This window comes from Neodiprion pinetum, chromosome 3 (assembly GCF_021155775.2).
Source record: "Neodiprion pinetum isolate iyNeoPine1 chromosome 3, iyNeoPine1.2, whole genome shotgun sequence".
In the NCBI taxonomy this organism is placed as follows: Eukaryota; Metazoa; Arthropoda; class Insecta; order Hymenoptera; family Diprionidae; genus Neodiprion; species Neodiprion pinetum.
In genome coordinates, this window is record NC_060234.1 from 21,634,225 (window position 1) to 21,651,629 (window position 17,405).

Consider the following 17,405-nt stretch of genomic DNA (forward strand, 5'->3'; position numbering starts at 1 on the left):
GATAATTTCATTCTTGCCTAAATTTAACTCATTATCAATAAAACTTACGCTTCGATAACGTGTAACGCATGTGGAATCGTAATTCCTTCGGATTTCTCTAGTTTAGTCAGAGTGAATTCCACGTAAATAAATCTCTGATAAATTTCGCATCTTAATTAAAGTCATCAAGGTACACCTATCTTTGGCAAATTGGAGTTTGGCAATTGACAAACGATATAGAACAAGAAAACGAAGCTCATTCAAAACCAGCTACTAAAAATAACAAAAAGAATGATGTTAAAATTTTGTACATTCGAGGTACGGGTGATCCGTCTAAGAGACGCATTTTACAAGATGCAATTCAGTAAGAAATTAACTCCCAACTTCGCTATTAAATCTGCATTGTAGAAAATCATTTTAAAATTTTTATGACAAATTTGTATACCCACTTGATTTTTAGATTACTTGACTGAATCTACTGTTAAATACTTTTGTAAAAAAATTCACATTCACATACATAACAAGAAAGGCAACTAATATGATAACTTGCATTGTATAATATTATTAATTGATCTTAGACTCGATTAAAAGTCAGAAAATAAATGTTTTGTCACATTATATATATAAATTTATTACTTTCGACAAAAAGGAAGTGATCCGTCAAAAAGGCAAATCGTACATCAGTTGGAATAAAAAATGTGACTATTTGACTGGGAAAAATTTTCAACGGATGATCATTGAATTATTGTTATTTATGATATAATTGTGAATAAAAAATTGTGTCCAAAAGGTCTTACAGAGTAAGATATACATAATACGTGTATGCTATAAATAGTTTTCTCATACCCCGCAGATGCTTGCGGAGGAAGCTGTAATTTTTTGACGGAAATATCGTAGATAATTGACGAGAATTCGATTATAAAGAATTAGGAAAATCCATCTTTAAGTAAAATCAGTCATTACTTTCTGATATCCTATATGTAGTATTCTTACACAATTGTATTATCTGTTTCTAATTCTGTTAACAGCAGATCAGGTGTACGTTTATTGTGCAACTATTTAGATAACATTGTTTTGTCGATCTGACGGATTGCTGAATTTGGCTCGAATGAATTTGCGTAGTTGAGAATTATACTGCATCGTTAATATGGGTATATATGAAAGTTTCAGTCTGTTCCCTGTTCGTCATTCCATAGGCATAATAACATTCGACTGCATTATCTGGGCACACGCGGTGAGTGATGGTAACATCAGTTTTTGTCGTCTTTTCGCACCGACCGTTTGCCGGATTGGGTTGCGCGTGTATCGGAGGACGCAGAGGGCGCTACTTAACGATGAATTTAGGTCGGCCATTTTCGATTACGAAAAGTCCAATAATGCCCATAAAGCTAGCAGTCTTTACGTATATTCAGTCAACGCCGAAGGCAGTTGTTGACCTGGTGCTCCGTGACTTGAACCATTCCGTGCGCAGCTATAGATTTCACAAAAATAACCTGTAGAGCTGATGCGAAAAGTTAGTTCAACGGTTGCACGTGCGATGTTTTCGGCAACGTGACGCGAATATTCGAGGCTCCTTGGAACAAGAAATCCAACTGTAAGTCGTCCGGGTTTCGAAAAATGGCAACGGGTAAGCGGCGCCCGTTGCACCCGTCGACGGGTGGTTCGGGTATCCCGTCGTCGGCGAACCTGAACTTCCGTCCAAATGTGAACACGGAGGACCGAGGAGGCACGCGACCGACCTCGACGCCGTCGTCGGTGGGTCTCGTCCTGGTGACGATGCTGATACACCTCTGTAAAAAGTGGCTCCTCTTTGACACGCGACTCCGAGTAGCCTTTTACTGCGGAGCACTGTTTCTCGTTTCGATAGTAGCAGACTTCATCCCGATGCCTCGCACCTACTTTTCAAGAACAGACACCTTCTTTAACCAGTTCTTTGTCAAGTGGGCCTGGGGTTGGCTTCTCTCGGTCATCATCCCCTGGGTGACGCTCACGGCGTATACCCTCGGCTGTGGGCGAAGGGTGATTCTGGCCAAGCATTTGGGTCGTGCAATTTTTGCCACGGTAGCCTGGTTCATGTGGACAACTACGTTCAGGATGATTGAGAACCATTTCGGTCGATGCTTGAACACTCGCGACCCTCAGCTTCAATCCAGGTTTACGTGTTTACAAGCTGGGCGGTTCTGGAGTGGTCTCGACATTTCTGGGCACGCCTTTATCCTTGTCTATTCGAGCCTTATTCTCGCTGAGGAGGGATCCACTCTCATTGGATGGGAAGGAATATCGGATCTTATCATGCGCGAAGAGCACAACAGAAACACGATGGCTGAAGCAACGTCTAGACCACTTAGAACCTTGTCAACTAGTGATCTGGCGTTTTTGAAGAAAACGCACCAGGCGCTCACCCCGTACCTCAGGGCCCTCTTTGTAGCTATGACCCTTCAACAACTGCTCTGGGACCTCATGCTGTCTACTACTATACTGTACTTCCATAGCATGGTAGAGAAACTGTTGGGCGGACTCGCCGCCATCCTCACTTGGTACATTACGTATCACTGGTGGTACAAACTACCAAAAATGAGTCTCTCTGCACCCTCAGAGGGCCTTTTCAAGTACAACGATCTTAAACCGACTCGTGATCCAGCAGCAGCCCGTACCAGGCGTGGAACGCTAAATGGATCTGGTCCCAGATTCATGGGAATGCCTCTTAGGACTAGCCAGGAATATACAGAGTTTCAGAGTTCGACTAGGCAGTCAGAGGCTGAACCAGTTAACTGAATTTATGGTCCGAGATAATTTGGCTAATAAATCATAATGTCTAAGTAGCGTTGAAAAAACAAGGAATTGCAAAAGAATTTGGGATCTATTTCATTCTAAATGATGAGCAAAGTATTTCGCTAAATCCATGACACAAAACTTGCTTTCCGTAGTTCAGAGTATACTGAAAATTTACAATTCCCACAATTGAATTTATCTGTTAATTGCATTGAGGTAGGAATGACTACAAAAGCCTCATTATACTTATACAGCAGTCAAAGTTTGTGCAAAAGTGCTTATGTTCCTTTTGTACTTGAACTCTTTATTGATTGCCATCACTTCATATTTTTGCAATTACGAGACAATCAAACTTGAAACAAAATATTTAATAAAATAAGTAGAAGCATTTAAAATGACTCTATTAACGCTCAGTCTTTAACTAATTTGTGTGCAATGATTTTAAGTACTGTGGTTGCAATTTTAATGACTTCGCTTTGGTAAAGCATTACACGTAATTCATTATAATAATTCATTCACTTCATCAAAGAAAGAGAATAGAAAAAGATGATCCATTGTGACATCAACAAGTAATTAAATGTTTTACTACTCACATTTTTTCCTAATTGCAGAATTGGTACGCTATACTTTATTTCAGCCTTTATAGTTAACATTTACTGAATTTTTCCCAATTCTGAAGTTGTGAAATAGCAATTTCATTTGACGCTACATTGTGAAATAGCAATTTCATTTGACGCTACATTACATTAACGTTATGTATCTAAACCTCGTGCATTTTTTGGAGTAATATTTTGCAAAGTTAGGGAATTTTACATGCCAATCTCACTGGATACCATGTAAATATATTTGTCCGGTGTAAACAGATATATCAAACGATTTACTACCCTCTACCTGGATTGTTACCTGAATTTTGTATTAGAGCAATTGCTATTTATAATACAGCATATTATTTATTAATATATACACATAGTATAATTTATCAACGTGTTTTTATTGGTGTTGTTTTGTTTGTTTTATTCATGTCAGGCGGTTTTTAATGGGAGTATTTATTATCGTAATATTGACTTAAACTTTCTGGAGTACTGATTAAACAAGTACGATGACGAGCTTATCATGTACGAGTTTGAAAGTAATTGCGGGTGTTGAATACAAATACTATTACGATTCGGTAAACTTGGTATCACATAATCATTGGATCTTGGGCAAATTTCGGTGTAACTAGTTCACTGACAAGTGTATTTTAGAAGGTATGAATTTAGGCGTTAAAATTTACAAGAATACACATCTTTCATATAGAACTCATTTTTAAGCTGTAAAAAAATTTATTTTTATACATTTCTAAATTTTGTTTATTGTCTTAAATTCACGACCCCGTGATCTTGCTGAACCTGATCATGAGACAGATTTTCATTAATCAATCAATGTGTATTGGGCAATGGGGAACTATATTAGTTGTTTGGTAACTAAGGATACTGTATAATAAGTCTATACTGTCTTTCTTGAATAATAAATTTATTTTATCACTGATGTCTACATGGTTCTCCATATAACCCGCATTATTTCCATTTGGAATATATGTATAGTAGGTGATTTCGTTTTGCAATTCACCTATCATGAATAATCAATAGGGAATACGACATGACTTGTACTTTATAATGTCATTATCGATACACCTTTATCGACAATGATGATGAAAGCATAAAGCGTTGACTAAAGATAGTTACCATAATGGGGTTTTTGTGTCTTATGGGATTTTGTGTTAAACGGCTACCAACAGTAAAGAGGCTACCGGATCGTTAAAACGGCTTCTTATGGCCCTAGTCTACGGACTTATCCGTAGAGTACGGGTTACAAAAATTTACCCAGGAGTAACAGTCTTTAAATTTTTCCGTCAGCATCAGATTATAGGTTTTCAAGATCTGCGAATTGGTTTCGTTACGATCGTTATTATTACTATTGAATATAGGTTTTCATGAGGATTACTAATATTTGAAAATATATTGTTCGAGTTTTGAGGATACTTTGACAGAACATTTTCAACAAATATCACAGAACTTTGTGCATAGTATATTTATAATCTCATATCTATATATGTATACATACACACACATACATAAACGTCTAGAACGTCGTTATATTTCCTAATTCACAAATATCGGATTTTATGCGTATATTTGAATGATCGGCGGAACGAGATAAGAGCGTCAGTGCCTCTTCTTGAACCAAAGAAATCCGGCAATTACGGCTGAACAGACGGCCGTTACAGTGGCTGGCGTTTGCCATTGAGCCAGAGAGAGCAGGGGTAACCAGCCTCTCGGAACGGCTGCCTTGAAACTTTCCCTCTGCTGCAGTCTGTCGTAATAATTTTTGATATCTGTCCTAGTGCCCCAAAGTCTCCCGTCCAAACCCAGACCCGACATCCTCTCTAACAAAACAGCCAGAGAGACATCAGCAACGGTGAATTGTTCCCCGCCAAGCCACGGGCCTGGTTTCAGAGCTTCTTCTACTTTTTCAAGCGCTGTTTCAACCTGGGCCAAAGCGTCGTTGAATTTATCATTGTCCTGAACAATTTCGTGAGTTTTTTCTTGAGCGGCGGCTTTTCTCAGTAGAACTTCGCGCGCCGCTGGAATTTTTTCAGCATTTATGCGCAGAGTTTCAGCGCTGGTTTCTTCGGCCCGTGACAACAACCATCGTACGGGTCCGATGAACGGGAGCTTCGGTTTGTCGACGAATTTTTTATGGTGAAACGAGCCAACGGTCAACACATTTCCGGGAAGCTGATCGAGCACCTTACGCAACTCGAGAATCTTCTGTTTGCTCGAGGCTTCCGACGGGACGAGGGACGGCACATTGTCACCGGTGAAATGATCCTCGAGGTAATCGATTATACGGACCGACTCTGGTATTATTTTATCACCGTCTTGGAGTACCGGAACTTCCCCGCGTGGATTCAACCCCAGGAACCAAGCTCCGTATTGCTCCCCTCGAGTTATGTCAACCTCGCGAAGTTTGAAGTCCAATTTTTTCTCGTACAACGCCAGGAGAACCTAAACACGTTACGTTCCTGATTAACAATAAGTAGAAAGGAATCGAAATCGGTGGAAATCGATTGGAAATAAATTGCCTTCCGTAGGGTCAATTGCAATGGTTGCAGTTTAAAGATCCTCCAATAAAAATGAATGGGAATGATTTTACGCAATGTTAAATTGTGCTCGGAAGTAATGGTGTTGTGTTTACAATGATTGAAATTCCAGAAACTGATGGGTACCGAAATAAACTCCACGAGAATTAATAATTAATTGAATTTATTTTAATGATTTGTTATCGATTGAATTTTCGTCAACCGATTAAACATACTTGCAACCGGATTTACCTTTACGTATAAACGAAAGTTTACTGGCAATAGTCTAGATAAAAGTCAAATGAATGTGAACTTAAACTGTGTAATCCCATCAAGGTCACCAAAAATTTTGAATCGGGTTGAATTTGTATATTGTTTTTCAAACCACAAACGAAATTAACGTCAATTTAAAATCTTATAAGACTTCGAAAAGTAGATTCGTTCCATTAAAAATTATTGAAACTAATTACACACCCAGACACATTTATTAAGATAGACATGAAAGCATGACATGATTTATTATAAAGAAAAACCACGTGAAAGCCACGCCCACGTAGAGCTGCGGAATACCTACACAATATGAATAGAAGCGCAACTTAGAATATATTTGAATATTTATAAATCGAATATCGTGTATAAGCGTAAAAATATGTCTCTTTACAGTACCTTTTGGGAGTAGAACGAGTATCGATGATAGTAGAGAGTCAATTGAACTTTCGCCTCCGGGGATGAGGCGGTCGTCCCGGAGGAATCATCAGTCGCTGCCACCATCTGCAGACCGCCGTCAAAGATCAGCTGAATACAGATGCTGTTTCTCTCCGCTCGTAGCGGTCTTACAGGTTGAATATACAAGTTAGCGATCCGGCGTTACGTAATGAGACAGACAGGGACGTACAGCACAGACACAGTCCGTTATAGTTATGTTTATACACCTGCGTTAACTTGGCCCACCGTAAATCTAGCCACCGTGACGTGCGTCTTGTAGCTCTATTTCCTTATTCGGCAACACCTGTTGGACCAATAATTACATTGACCATTTCAGACAACGCAATATATATATTGATACTCGTATAAAGCCTGTCTTTGAATTCGATTCATTGAAATTATCGCTTCCCATTCTGGTCGTTTCTCTTTCTGCTTTTTTTTTCTTCGCGGTTTGAGCACAGTCGCTATCTTATCGTGAGATGGATCACCTACATTTCATACTCAGACTTTGAAACAGAAATTACGGTATATTGCAGGTTGCGAAGCATAGTTGACCTAGGTAGCAGCTTTTCAGAAATGGCCGGTATGCTCATAGTATACGTCTAACAGTACAGTGGCTCGATTACTACAATAATTACGTAGTTGCTACAGCTAAGTGTATGATGATAAACCGTTAAGTCACGAGTCTGTCGTGTCAAATATACATACGCGTGGGGGATACTTAATAATTTTTAAGGAGTCAGTGATTGACTATTTTTGCGAAATTCAAAATATTGGAACTTCTCCGGCGATGCTATACTAGAGTAAATTACTGTAATTGCAGATTTTCTGGTCATCGTTGATCGGAGAAATAACATGCATTTCTTTTACCACTCAGTCATTCAAATATTATATATATTGGTGCTTATTAAATACATTGATCTGCAAAAAGTTGGTTTTTATGCCAGTTTACAAAGAGAGCAAGCAAGTTTATAAATAGTTGACCATACGAGCAATGACCCGTCAAATGCGCTGTAAATGTAAATTAAGATAGATATTCGCGTCAATTGAATCGGAGGATATTCTTCGAAGATGCGGAACCAGAAAAAAAATTGAAGTTTTGAAATTGCATAATTCGATCCTGGAAAAATAGCTTTGTTTTAATTGCTAAATTGTTGCAAAACTTCTTAATTGGCTACAACTCAACAACGTATATCTGGTTACATCGTTAAATGTGCATAAGAACGAAATAGACATATGACATGGACATACTATGTGTATGTACATGTATGTATATACTATAATATATACATTTATGTGTGCAAGTGTTTTTTCGTTCGATATGTGTATTTCAATCATGACTTATGATTTAACGATAAATCGATACCATTGATCGAAAACCCTATCTTCGGGCCTGGTTTTTTGCCTGGCAGATAAAATTAATCCCCCCAAATAAATGTTGATTTATCTAGTATTCTGATTTAGAGTCAAGCAATTTAACCAAAATGTATACAATTCGAACGTATCGAGGATAGAAATCGGCCTTGAGAATCTTATCTAACTCATAACTACGGCAAAACATAATTATTATAGTACTCTCGATCTTTGAACCGTGAGATAGCAGGTATGTATATAAACAACATGGCGCTGTAGTCGGTGCCACACAAAACAAGTCTGATTGCCGGTTTTTTACTTTTTACCACGGATTGTTAATCTATTAAGGGCTTAAATTACTACGATCCGAATTATGTGCGTAACATTTCTGTGAAAGTATAATTACGGTAAGCAGTAGTATCAAACGTCAGTGTCTGGATCGAAAATGCTTCGTCTATCGTTAGCTCAGGGTCTACGGACAATTGCGACAACTGCGACGACGACAACGCCACAATGTAGTCGGCTGCAAGGCAAAGTCGCTATTGTCACTGCGTCAACAGACGGGTGGGTACATGTAAAATTTTTACTCAAATTTAACGGTAATTATTGACATATCTTGTTTCCTTTATTTTTGAAAATAAAAGATTGAATATGTCAGTGACAAAGGTATAATTTTCATCGACTTACATGACATCGGCATTTTCGAAATACGTCGCACTGTCTGCGACAATTTCCGGGGTTCTTAACCAATAGGAATGCTGGCCAACTAGGGACACTTTAATGCAGTGCTCAGGTCGACCAATTGAAAATGCATGAGCATATTGTTGGTGATTGTTGAATGTAATATTCAAAATAAGCGGAATAAACAGGCTACAAGACTGGAAAGTAAATTTTATGTTACATACAAGTATCGAACTGTAAACTTACGATTGAATTTAACGTGTAGTTAACACGTGTAAATTGTATATTTTCAGCAATTGAAATAAATGAAACATCTTACAATTAGTACTGGTGTCGAGTGAATGTATAGAACAATGACTATCGCATATCATTGTTACAGAATCGGATTTTCGATTGCGAGACGGTTAGCGCAAGAAGGAGCGAAAGTAATGATAAGCAGTAGAAAAGAGAAGAATGTCAATCAAGCAGTTGAAATACTCACAAGAGAGGGATTAAAAGTTTCTGGACTAGTTTGTCACGTCGGCAAAGCGGAAGACAGAGCACGTCTCTTTTTAGAGGTGGAGGATTGAAAATACGAAAACATACTTACCAAAAATCTAATTGAAATTGGAAGAATGAAATATGAACAATTATACATTAGAGTATGAGTTTTAGACTACAATGAGCATATATTTGCAGACTAAAGCACAGTTTGGAGGTTTGGATATTCTGGTGTCTAACGCAGCTGCGAATCCAGCAGTGGGCCCAGTTTTGGAATGTCAAGAGGCTGTGTGGGACAAGATATTTGATGTTAATGTCAAATCCACGTTTATGCTAATGAAGGAAGCACTGCCACTTCTTAGAGAACGGAAATCTTCATCTATAATCATAGTTTCTTCCGTTGCAGCATACCAGCCTTTCAATGTAACATTAGCATTACTCAAGACATTTTTTCTACTTTTATTACTATATTCATGAAGATACGTTAAACAAATCGACACGAAGAGAAATAACTGAATCATTTTTTATACACACCACTTTTCCCAAACGAAATTTACATTTAGTTAAATGAGAGTTTTCAATTGGTAATGATTATTCGTGTTTCATCTTTATCATTTTATTTCAGCTACTGGGAGTCTACTCAATTACCAAGACGAGTTTACTAGCATTGTGTAAAACAGTAGCTGATGATCTTGCATCGGAATCAATACGGGTCAACTGTATTGCTCCTGGCATAATAAAAACAAAATTTTCAACACCGGTATGTATCAACAATATAAATATGCAATCAGTGAAACCAATTCAATTGTTGATTAAATATTGTCTAAAGGTGAATTAGTTATCCGGTGAAAATTTGTACATCTCGTGAACAATGTATAAATTTATGGTCAAAATTTATAGCTCTATGAATCCGAGGCAGCACATGACTTGGCCATGTCAAAAATCCCTCTGCAAAGATTAGGAACTACAGACGAAATAGCAGGAATCGCAGCTTTCTTAGCGAGTGAGGACGCATCTTACATTACTGGTGAAACTATCGTCGGAGCTGGTGGCATGTTATCAAGACTCTGAGAAGTCTACATCAAATATCAACAATATAAGTTTTGCATTGTCTGACTCAACACCCCAGAGTCCATATTATTCACAGGTAATTTTTCAGAAACAATTTTAGAAAAAAATAATGATAACATTTACAAAAATACATTTGTTACATGCTTTTCCCCGAATTATCAAAGTTAACAAGGATTCTTTCTTTGTATGCTTGGCTTTATATTATGCATTATATATTATGTATTGATGAGAGTGCTCATTATCATCGCTATTTTATCGGCTAAAAAATTGGGATACTCTTTGAATTTATACAATGTATTATAGAGTTTATTAGAAAGCTATAATAAAATAACATTTTTTTATCAGTTAATTATGTCAGCTCGCCACAAGCTGTGATGACCACTTTTTGAGTAGGGGTACCTCCTTTGGTTCCACATTTTTCCATTTTTTTTAATACATCTAATCCACTAAGAACGTGACCAAATACGACATGCTTTCCATCAAGCCAGTCCGTACGTGCCGTGCACATAAAAAATTGAGAACCGTTTGTATTAGGGCCTGAATTTGCCATTGACAAGGTCCCAGGACCCGTATGTTTGAGCTCAAAGTTCTCGTCGTCAAATTTATTTCCATATATAGACTTCCCTCCAGTTCCATTATGGTTTGTGAAATCTCCACCTTGGCACATCTGTTTTATAAAAATATTAGTTTAGGAAAAAACCTTTTGTTTTTTCTTTTGATTGGTTTCTGGCTTGAAAAAAAATATGGGGTGTTTCAACCGACACTCAAAGTCAAGGATACGAAATCTGGAATGATTCTGTGGAAAGTGCTGCCCTGATATCCATATCCTTTTTCATGTGTGCAGAGGCAACGAAAATTTTCTGCAGTTTTGGGAACAATATCAGCTCTAAGCATCATGATGATTCTGCCCAGCTCCTGTTTTCCTATACTGACATCAAAGTAGACCTGAGGATTTTGCTTTCCTTTTTTTGCTGGAGGTCCGCTATCAACTTTTGCCGTAGAGTCATCAGTTTCTAGTGTCTCTCCAGCATGTTCCTGGAGCCAAGTATCATCTGCCCAAACTGGCTTAGATGAACCCTCCTTTATCTTTTGCGGTTTGGCTATGTTTACTCTTATGGTTCTGCCAAAAAGCTCAGAGTCATTCTAGTGAATGAAAAACACAAGAATAATAAATTTATTAATTTGTCTCTCACTGCCTCTGATTATATCGTTTATTAGTCTTTTTGTACCATATTGTCAATTGCTGAGGCAGCATCCTCAGCAATTTCAAACTCTATGAATGCAAATCCTCGGTGCTTCTCAGATTCGTAATCTAGTGGTATTTGAACATCGACGATTTCTCCGAATGGTATAAACGCGGCGTGAAGCACCTTTTCGTCTACTTCCTCAGCCAACCCACCTACGTACAATTACATTGGTCGCAGGAACATTGAGGAAAAACAACTGACAGTATTAACCTAACCTATTATAAATTCATATCTTTATTTCCTCAATTACATGATATTTGAACATCAAGTGAATGATTAACCGAAGAAAAAAATAACTCGGGTAGTGGAAAAATAGAAACAGACAAGATAATTAGTACCTTCGAGAAAATACAGAAATCGAGCGAGAATAATTGAGGTTAGTTTCATTCAATCCAGTGATTATAAAAATACAAGGCGAATCATACCGACATATATAGTCCTCTTCGCGTTGTTACTCATTTTACAATCGAGATCAATCTGTCGTCTGCAGATAAAAGTCAAACAACAACGTGTTAATAAAATTCGTTCGTAAACATTGTCTGACGCCGGTAAGACGCACTGAGTGTTGTCAACAAGTCGCACTGCTTGTCGCGCAATTACAAGCCGTCGCCATGCAAAGCGATCATTAAAATTCGATTCCAGTAAGACCATATCAATCCGAACTGGTGTCGAGTTCCGAGAGTAGACTCGGTAGAATCATGCTGGCGGCTTATTAGTACGAGCAAGGCTGTCCTCTTTTATGCAGTTATAAGCGTCAGTGCTTCGAAATTCGAGATTCGAACCCGGTCGATCGTTTGGGGTTCATAGCGTTTTTAGAGGGATTACGTAACCCGACGAATCTGTCTCATCATAATAATCCGATAACCGGGTAACAGTTAAACATGTTTTCCCTAATGCGATACAGTCAGTGGCAACATTGTTGCAGGCGTGCACTGAGCATGCTGCGAAACCAAGCCTACGTTGGCGGCGAATGGCGAAATGCCGGTAGCGGCGAGACATTTGAGGTGCTGAATCCCTTCGACGGTTCGGTAGTCGGCAGAGTCCCGGACATGAGCGAGTCGGACGTGAAGCTTGCTGTGGATACAGCGCAGCGAGCCTTCACCGTGGGGGAGTTCAGCAACACGACGGCGAAGGAACGGAGCGACTTGCTGCGCGGGTGGTATAACCTGATGGTGAAGCATGCGGAGGACCTGGCGCAGATAATGACCATGGAGAGCGGCAAGTCCCTCGCGGAGTCGCGGGGCGAGGTAAAGTACGGTAATTCGTTCGTAGAGTGGTTTGCTGAGGAAGCACGTCGCGTCAATGGTGAGGTGATCCAATCGCCAGTGCGCGGTAGAGAGGTCCTATTGCTCAAGCAGCCTGTTGGTGTTGCGGCTCTCATCACTCCGTGGAACTTTCCGCATGCTATGATCACCCGAAAGGCTGGAGCAGCATTGGCTGTTGGTTGTACTTGTGTCGTCAAGCCTTCTGAAGAGACTCCGCTGACCGCTCTGGCGCTCGCTAATCTGGCAGAACAGGCTGGGTTTCCAGCTGGCGTCTTCAACGTTGTCACAACCAGTCCCAAGAACTCTGCGGCTGTTGGGAAGCTCTTGTGCGAGGATGCGAGGGTCAGGGTGATGTCTTTCACAGGCTCAACAGCTGTCGGGAAGATCCTCTACAGACAGTGCGCATCGACAATTAAACGGCTAAGTCTCGAGCTCGGGGGGAACGCTCCATTCGTTGTCTTTGAATCAGCTGACATTGACCTCGCTGTTGCTGGTGCAATGGCCAGCAAATTTCGCAACACAGGACAGACTTGCGTTTCTGCTAACAGGTTCTTTGTTCATGAGAATGTGCATACTGAATTTGTCGATAAATTTGTTTCTAAAATTAACTCTGATATCAAGATGGGCGATGGAAGTCGAGAAGGGATTACCAATGGCCCACTGATCAAAGAGTCACAACTCAAGATGGTCTCTGACCTGGTCAATGATGCCCTTACAAAAGGAGCGAAGCTCCACTGTGGAGGCAAGCCTTTACCTGAATTAGGCCCTCTTTTCTATGGCCCAACTGTCCTTACGCGTGTCACCAAAGGAATGCAAATTTACAACAAAGAAATTTTTGGCCCTGTCGCTGTTATAAACAAATTTTCAAGCGAGGAAGAAGTTCTTAGGGAAGCAAATAATACACCTGTCGGTCTTGCAGGGTATTTTTACTCCAAGGATATATCACAGGTTTTCAGAGTCGCAAGGAAACTGGAAGTAGGCATGGTTGGGGTAAACGAAGGGCTTATTTCGTGTACAGAAGCTGCATTTGGTGGCATCAAGGAATCTGGACTGGGAAGAGAGGGTTCTCACCATGGGATCGACGACTTTGTAGATGTAAAGTACGTCTGCATAGGAAACGTTGCCTATCAGTCATGAAAGTTATCTTAAGCACCTCGTGAGCATTCTTCAATGAGTCCAGACACTATGAGAACGCGACACATTCACATACTTAATTCGATGTCAATTTGCAATATCTACAAAAAAGATCGATCTCAGGGCTAGAGCTTTCAAGAAAGACAGAAAAAAAAGAACAAGAAAAAATGTCAGTCTTTGGAAGGCAAGCTTTCGATGATTTTATTCTTAGACAATAAGACAGAGTTAATGATTTTTTATTTTCTGTCTTTCTTTGATCGATTTATAGGTGCGTGATTATAAATGTCCGAAGTCTTCCATTTTAATACGAATTTTCTAGTTAGTATGCTGCTTATATTTCTAATTAAACTTACGAAATAATGGTTGTTATAGAATGTAATATCATTTCTTATTGTATGAATCTTGACAATGTCATACATTGGACTCCTAATGATTGGAGAATATATAACACAGGTACAGAACAGGGTGGCCAATCAATGAAATTCGTAATTCATCTTTATTCTTCCATGCCTTGCAGAACCAAAATTGAATTTCTTCTTCCCCAGGCTATTTTACCATGAAATTTGTCACCTAAATTATAAAGCGTGTTGAAAAAATTTCAGGTGTTGAAATTTCAAAACATTTTGAAAGGACCATCTTTCTTCTGTTTCACAGATGTATTATGTAAAAAAAACTTCACATTCACACAAACCTCAATTTCATTATAATTGGGCTGAATTTTTCAGTTTCTCCAGAATTACAACTTTTATGAGCTACTCCGATTTAACATACATGTATGCGTTTAGAAATAATTAATGTTAACATAAAGTATAGAATATAGAATATGTATTGCTACTCGTTACAAATTGAACTAGTCTTCCTTAATATATACATAAATATGTATATATCTATACATACGTAGGAGTTATAAGTATATACTGTGCCTATATTTATACCTTCTACTCCTGCAGTGTATGGTATCGTCCCACAATCGTAAGATTATAATTTAAAAACAAGATTGTATTATTATGACATGAATAGATGCAGCGGAAAAATTCATATACAGTTAAATTATTTATAAGTATAATAATGTATAATAATAATAATAGAAGTCGTAGTAGCAATAATAATGGTAATCATAACAGTAATAATAATGGTAGCAAGAGTGTCAGCAATTTGGTAACCCATGCTTTTGGATGTACCTTTCTCTTGCCTCAGCTATCATCTTTGCTTTTCTTTCCTGGAACGATAAAGTTCCGCTCGAACTTCCACTTTTCGGTTCGTTTGATTGTATTCTGCTTACAGATGCAGTGGATGCACTGTTAGTTGGCGCTGGCTCTGGCACGTAAGTTACTATGCCTTCGAGGATGTTGGATATAGTGACATCCACGCTCCTTGTTTTAACTAAGGGAGTTACGAGACAGGAAATGTTAATTTACATCCTTTGTTGTGCGTGATCAATGTGTTATTATAACATTTGGAATCTGATATACAGGGTGACCCGAGACTATCGTCGCATAGGCTGTCAATGTATTGACCGTGGAAATCTATGAGTAAAAAGTTTTTTTTTTTCTCACAGAAAGTTTGTCATTCATGAATTACAGCCGTTTGAAATTAGCCAATCTAGAAGCATGTGGTCACTTAGAACAATTGTAAAGCGCGTGACCGTTCAACAACGATGTGAAAGCCCTGTTCTGAGCCATCTGGTGCTACCAAATTAGCCAATTTCAAACGACCGTAATTTGCAATCAACAAATTTCTGGTGAGATGTGAAAAATGTTTCACAGATTTTTACGAGGAATACATTGGTGGCCTATGGAGCAATAGTCGTGGACCATCCTGCACATTGATGCAATTGCTCAACTGTTTTTTGAAATCAATTTTTTCGATTGATACTCAGTTGCCGGTTTAATAATTACAATCAATTTAGAGGTAACACGATTTTTGACAGAACCGTAAAATCCTGATTAGAGTTAATGTTCCCTGAGGGTTCACAATCGATTTTACTTGAAGTAAAGAGTGACAAAGTATGAAATTTTGTTTTTCTTTTTCAATATCTTCAAGTTAAGAACTAATACTCATAAAAAAATATATTTTACAGTTTTTTTATGATGAATGATTATTTTGCCACAAAATATACTCACGTAAATCTCTAATTATCACATTGTAAGGTACCAAGGGAAAGACTTCGCTGACTTGATGTGCCATTCTCCTCATCTCAGCATTGGCGACGATATGGGCATTGGGCATGGTTCTGCCACCTTGTAGAGTGCCACTTCTAGTCCTCTCCAGGACGTAGCGTTTCTCATATTCAGTTTTGTCGGAAACTGTGTGATTACTAGTTTGGATACCAAGAGTGTCAGCGATCTCACGCTCAACTTCGCGCGCCAGTACCTCGGAGTCCATGTTTCTCTTCACTTTGAGATATCTCAAAGTGAATATGGTATATGGTACAAACATAAACCAGAACACATCCATCCACCATGTTGAGGCGACGGAAGTTAGCTTGACACCGACAAACTCAGGCCTTTGTGTTTTGATAACTACGGGCTGAATAGAAGACTGAATGCTGAAAGGCCAAGAGTTGAACTTGAGAAGAGCTACGCGGCTATTGGTGGAGCCAAATTCAGGCTGAAGAGCGATGTTGTAGCCCGATGAAGATAAAAAGTGCTTTATGTTTGCTATCAGTGCATCTTTGCTATTCATGTTCATCTCTTGCAAACCCATTGCATGACTTAGAGCATTCGGTAGCTCCCAAAGGCTGGGAGTAACAGTCTCCGCATTTCTTCGAAGTGCAAAGTGATCCAAAGCAGAGACATTGTTTGCAACTATGATCCTTGACTTCTTGTCCCTTTCCTCGCCGGTCATATCCACTCTGACTATGATTCCAAAAGTAAGAGTTAAACCGTGGTTCAAGCATGTTCGGAGAGTATCACAGTCCGGTAAAAGGGACGCAAACAACCAGAGCTGAAGCCCGATTAGTAGACGAAGTAGGACAAGAACTATGCCAAGTGGTGTGTAGAGAAAAAGAGCGACAAGTTTCCAACCGCTTGGAAATCTGAATAAAAATATGCAATAGGTCTTAATGATTACCAGTTGTATTTAAATCATAGCACGGTGATAGTTTGTGAGATTTCTATGCATCAAGGTCAAACAGGTTACATGGCGACTCACCTGCTCTCGTCAAACAACTCCTTGATGTTAATTTGTGACATCTCTCACAAGAAACATCTGTTACATCGAAAACTTTTACGTTCTAGACTATTTCCCACGGCCTAGATTAACCAGTCGCCAGTTTACGTCAGATCCAGGGTACTGATTTCTCTAAACCTTTTTTTAGATTATGGTTGGTTCACTGTTTTTTTTTTTTATGTTTAATATTTTTCCAATTTTAACTGTGTCTTGTATTACCTCTCACTTCGCGATACGGATGACCTTCTTATCTTGAATCAGCTGTTATTTAGCGATATACGAATTTTCCTAACCAGCTACTCCAGTTAATTACTAGGATTTCGTTAGTGACTTTTACTTTACTTTTGGCAGTGACTTTTCGAGAACGCTGACCATGAACTGAAGAAATTGTACCTAGAGTCGCGTCAAAGTTTGCATATGTGGGTT

At 38.9% G+C, this 17,405-nt stretch overlaps 6 protein-coding genes across 9 annotated transcripts; 3 read left to right on the forward strand and 3 right to left on the reverse strand.

The window, feature by feature from the left end:
* The first annotated feature begins 1,364 nt into the window (after positions 1 to 1,364).
* Positions 1,365 to 4,278, forward strand: Fitm (acyl-coenzyme A diphosphatase Fitm). The gene has a single exon (XM_046618919.2). The coding sequence runs from the start codon at positions 1,597 to 1,599 to the stop codon at positions 2,752 to 2,754; it is 1,158 nt and encodes a 385-aa protein (XP_046474875.1). The 5' UTR covers positions 1,365 to 1,596; the 3' UTR covers positions 2,755 to 4,278.
* On the reverse strand, positions 3,094 to 8,477 carry LOC124215487 (ganglioside induced differentiation associated protein 1). 2 transcript variants are annotated; one of them, XM_046618921.2, is made up of 3 exons: positions 8,337 to 8,477; positions 6,539 to 6,881; positions 3,094 to 5,798 (listed from the first exon to the last, which is right to left on the reverse strand). In XM_046618921.2, the coding sequence occupies exons 2-3, from the start codon at positions 6,641 to 6,643 to the stop codon at positions 4,956 to 4,958; spliced, it is 948 nt and encodes a 315-aa protein (XP_046474877.1). In that variant the 5' UTR covers positions 6,644 to 6,881; positions 8,337 to 8,477; the 3' UTR covers positions 3,094 to 4,955. The 2 variants fall into 2 exon arrangements, with proteins under 2 accessions (XP_046474877.1, XP_046474878.1); XM_046618922.2 differs by having other exon boundaries at positions 6,539 to 6,704; positions 8,337 to 8,462.
* Positions 8,183 to 10,511, forward strand: DHRS4 (dehydrogenase/reductase (SDR family) member 4). Its single transcript, XM_046618923.2, has 5 exons — positions 8,183 to 8,494; positions 8,991 to 9,168; positions 9,290 to 9,514; positions 9,717 to 9,851; positions 9,992 to 10,511. The coding sequence occupies exons 1-5, from the start codon at positions 8,376 to 8,378 to the stop codon at positions 10,160 to 10,162; spliced, it is 828 nt and encodes a 275-aa protein (XP_046474879.1). The 5' UTR covers positions 8,183 to 8,375; the 3' UTR covers positions 10,163 to 10,511.
* LOC124215485 (peptidyl-prolyl cis-trans isomerase E) lies at positions 10,447 to 12,060 on the reverse strand. Its single transcript, XM_046618920.1, has 4 exons — positions 11,835 to 12,060; positions 11,392 to 11,561; positions 10,943 to 11,305; positions 10,447 to 10,829 (listed from the first exon to the last, which is right to left on the reverse strand). Exons 1-4 carry the CDS (start codon positions 12,058 to 12,060, stop codon positions 10,512 to 10,514), a joined length of 1,077 nt encoding a protein of 358 aa, XP_046474876.1. The 3' UTR covers positions 10,447 to 10,511.
* Ssadh (succinic semialdehyde dehydrogenase) lies at positions 11,733 to 14,390 on the forward strand. The gene is made up of 2 exons (XM_046618915.2): positions 11,733 to 11,785; positions 12,335 to 14,390. Exon 2 carries the CDS (start codon positions 12,348 to 12,350, stop codon positions 13,809 to 13,811), a length of 1,464 nt encoding a protein of 487 aa, XP_046474871.2. The 5' UTR covers positions 11,733 to 11,785; positions 12,335 to 12,347; the 3' UTR covers positions 13,812 to 14,390.
* LOC124215483 (lipid droplet-regulating VLDL assembly factor AUP1-like) lies at positions 14,286 to 17,345 on the reverse strand. 3 transcript variants are annotated; one of them, XM_046618917.2, is made up of 4 exons: positions 17,199 to 17,345; positions 16,962 to 17,117; positions 15,932 to 16,845; positions 14,286 to 15,191 (listed from the first exon to the last, which is right to left on the reverse strand). In XM_046618917.2, exons 2-4 carry the CDS (start codon positions 17,000 to 17,002, stop codon positions 14,956 to 14,958), a joined length of 1,191 nt encoding a protein of 396 aa, XP_046474873.1. In that variant the 5' UTR covers positions 17,003 to 17,117; positions 17,199 to 17,345; the 3' UTR covers positions 14,286 to 14,955. The 3 variants fall into 3 exon arrangements, with proteins under 3 accessions (XP_046474873.1, XP_046474874.1, XP_046474872.1); XM_046618918.2 differs by having other exon boundaries at positions 15,932 to 16,666; positions 16,962 to 17,333; XM_046618916.2 differs by having other exon boundaries at positions 16,962 to 17,333.
* Positions 17,346 to 17,405: the final 60 nt, after the last annotated feature.

What these genes read in the sequence shown, in the direction of transcription:
- Fitm (XM_046618919.2), top strand. Translation starts at nt 1,597, where the DNA reads ATGGCAACGGGTAAGCGGCGCCCGTTGCACCCGTCGACGGGTGGTTCG.
- LOC124215483 (XM_046618917.2), bottom strand. Translation starts at nt 17,002, where the DNA reads ATGTCACAAATTAACATCAAGGAGTTGTTTGACGAGAGCAG. An exon ending in GAGTTGTTTGACGAGAGCAG is followed by an intron (nt 16,846 to 16,961) that starts GTGAGTCGCCAT and finishes ATTTTTATTCAG; the next exon opens with ATTTCCAAGCGGTTGGAAAC. An exon ending in TGTGATAATTAGAGATTTAC is followed by an intron (nt 15,192 to 15,931) that starts GTGAGTATATTT and finishes TAACTCCCTTAG; the next exon opens with TTAAAACAAGGAGCGTGGAT.
- LOC124215487 (XM_046618921.2), bottom strand. Translation starts at nt 6,643, where the DNA reads ATGGTGGCAGCGACTGATGATTCCTCCGGGACGACCGCCTCATCCCCG. An exon ending in ACTCGTTCTACTCCCAAAAG is followed by an intron (nt 5,799 to 6,538) that starts GTACTGTAAAGA and finishes TAACGTGTTTAG; the next exon opens with GTTCTCCTGGCGTTGTACGA.
- Ssadh (XM_046618915.2), top strand. Translation starts at nt 12,348, where the DNA reads ATGCTGCGAAACCAAGCCTACGTTGGCGGCGAATGGCGAAATGCCGGT.
- DHRS4 (XM_046618923.2), top strand. Translation starts at nt 8,376, where the DNA reads ATGCTTCGTCTATCGTTAGCTCAGGGTCTACGGACAATTGCGACAACT. An exon ending in GAGCACGTCTCTTTTTAGAG is followed by an intron (nt 9,169 to 9,289) that starts GTGGAGGATTGA and finishes ATATATTTGCAG; the next exon opens with ACTAAAGCACAGTTTGGAGG. An exon ending in AAACAAAATTTTCAACACCG is followed by an intron (nt 9,852 to 9,991) that starts GTATGTATCAAC and finishes CAAAATTTATAG; the next exon opens with CTCTATGAATCCGAGGCAGC.
- LOC124215485 (XM_046618920.1), bottom strand. Translation starts at nt 12,060, where the DNA reads ATGGTCTTACTGGAATCGAATTTTAATGATCGCTTTGCATGGCGACGG. An exon ending in GAAGAGGACTATATATGTCG is followed by an intron (nt 11,562 to 11,834) that starts GTATGATTCGCC and finishes AATTGTACGTAG; the next exon opens with GTGGGTTGGCTGAGGAAGTA. An exon ending in ACAGAATCATTCCAGATTTC is followed by an intron (nt 10,830 to 10,942) that starts GTATCCTTGACT and finishes TTTATAAAACAG; the next exon opens with ATGTGCCAAGGTGGAGATTT.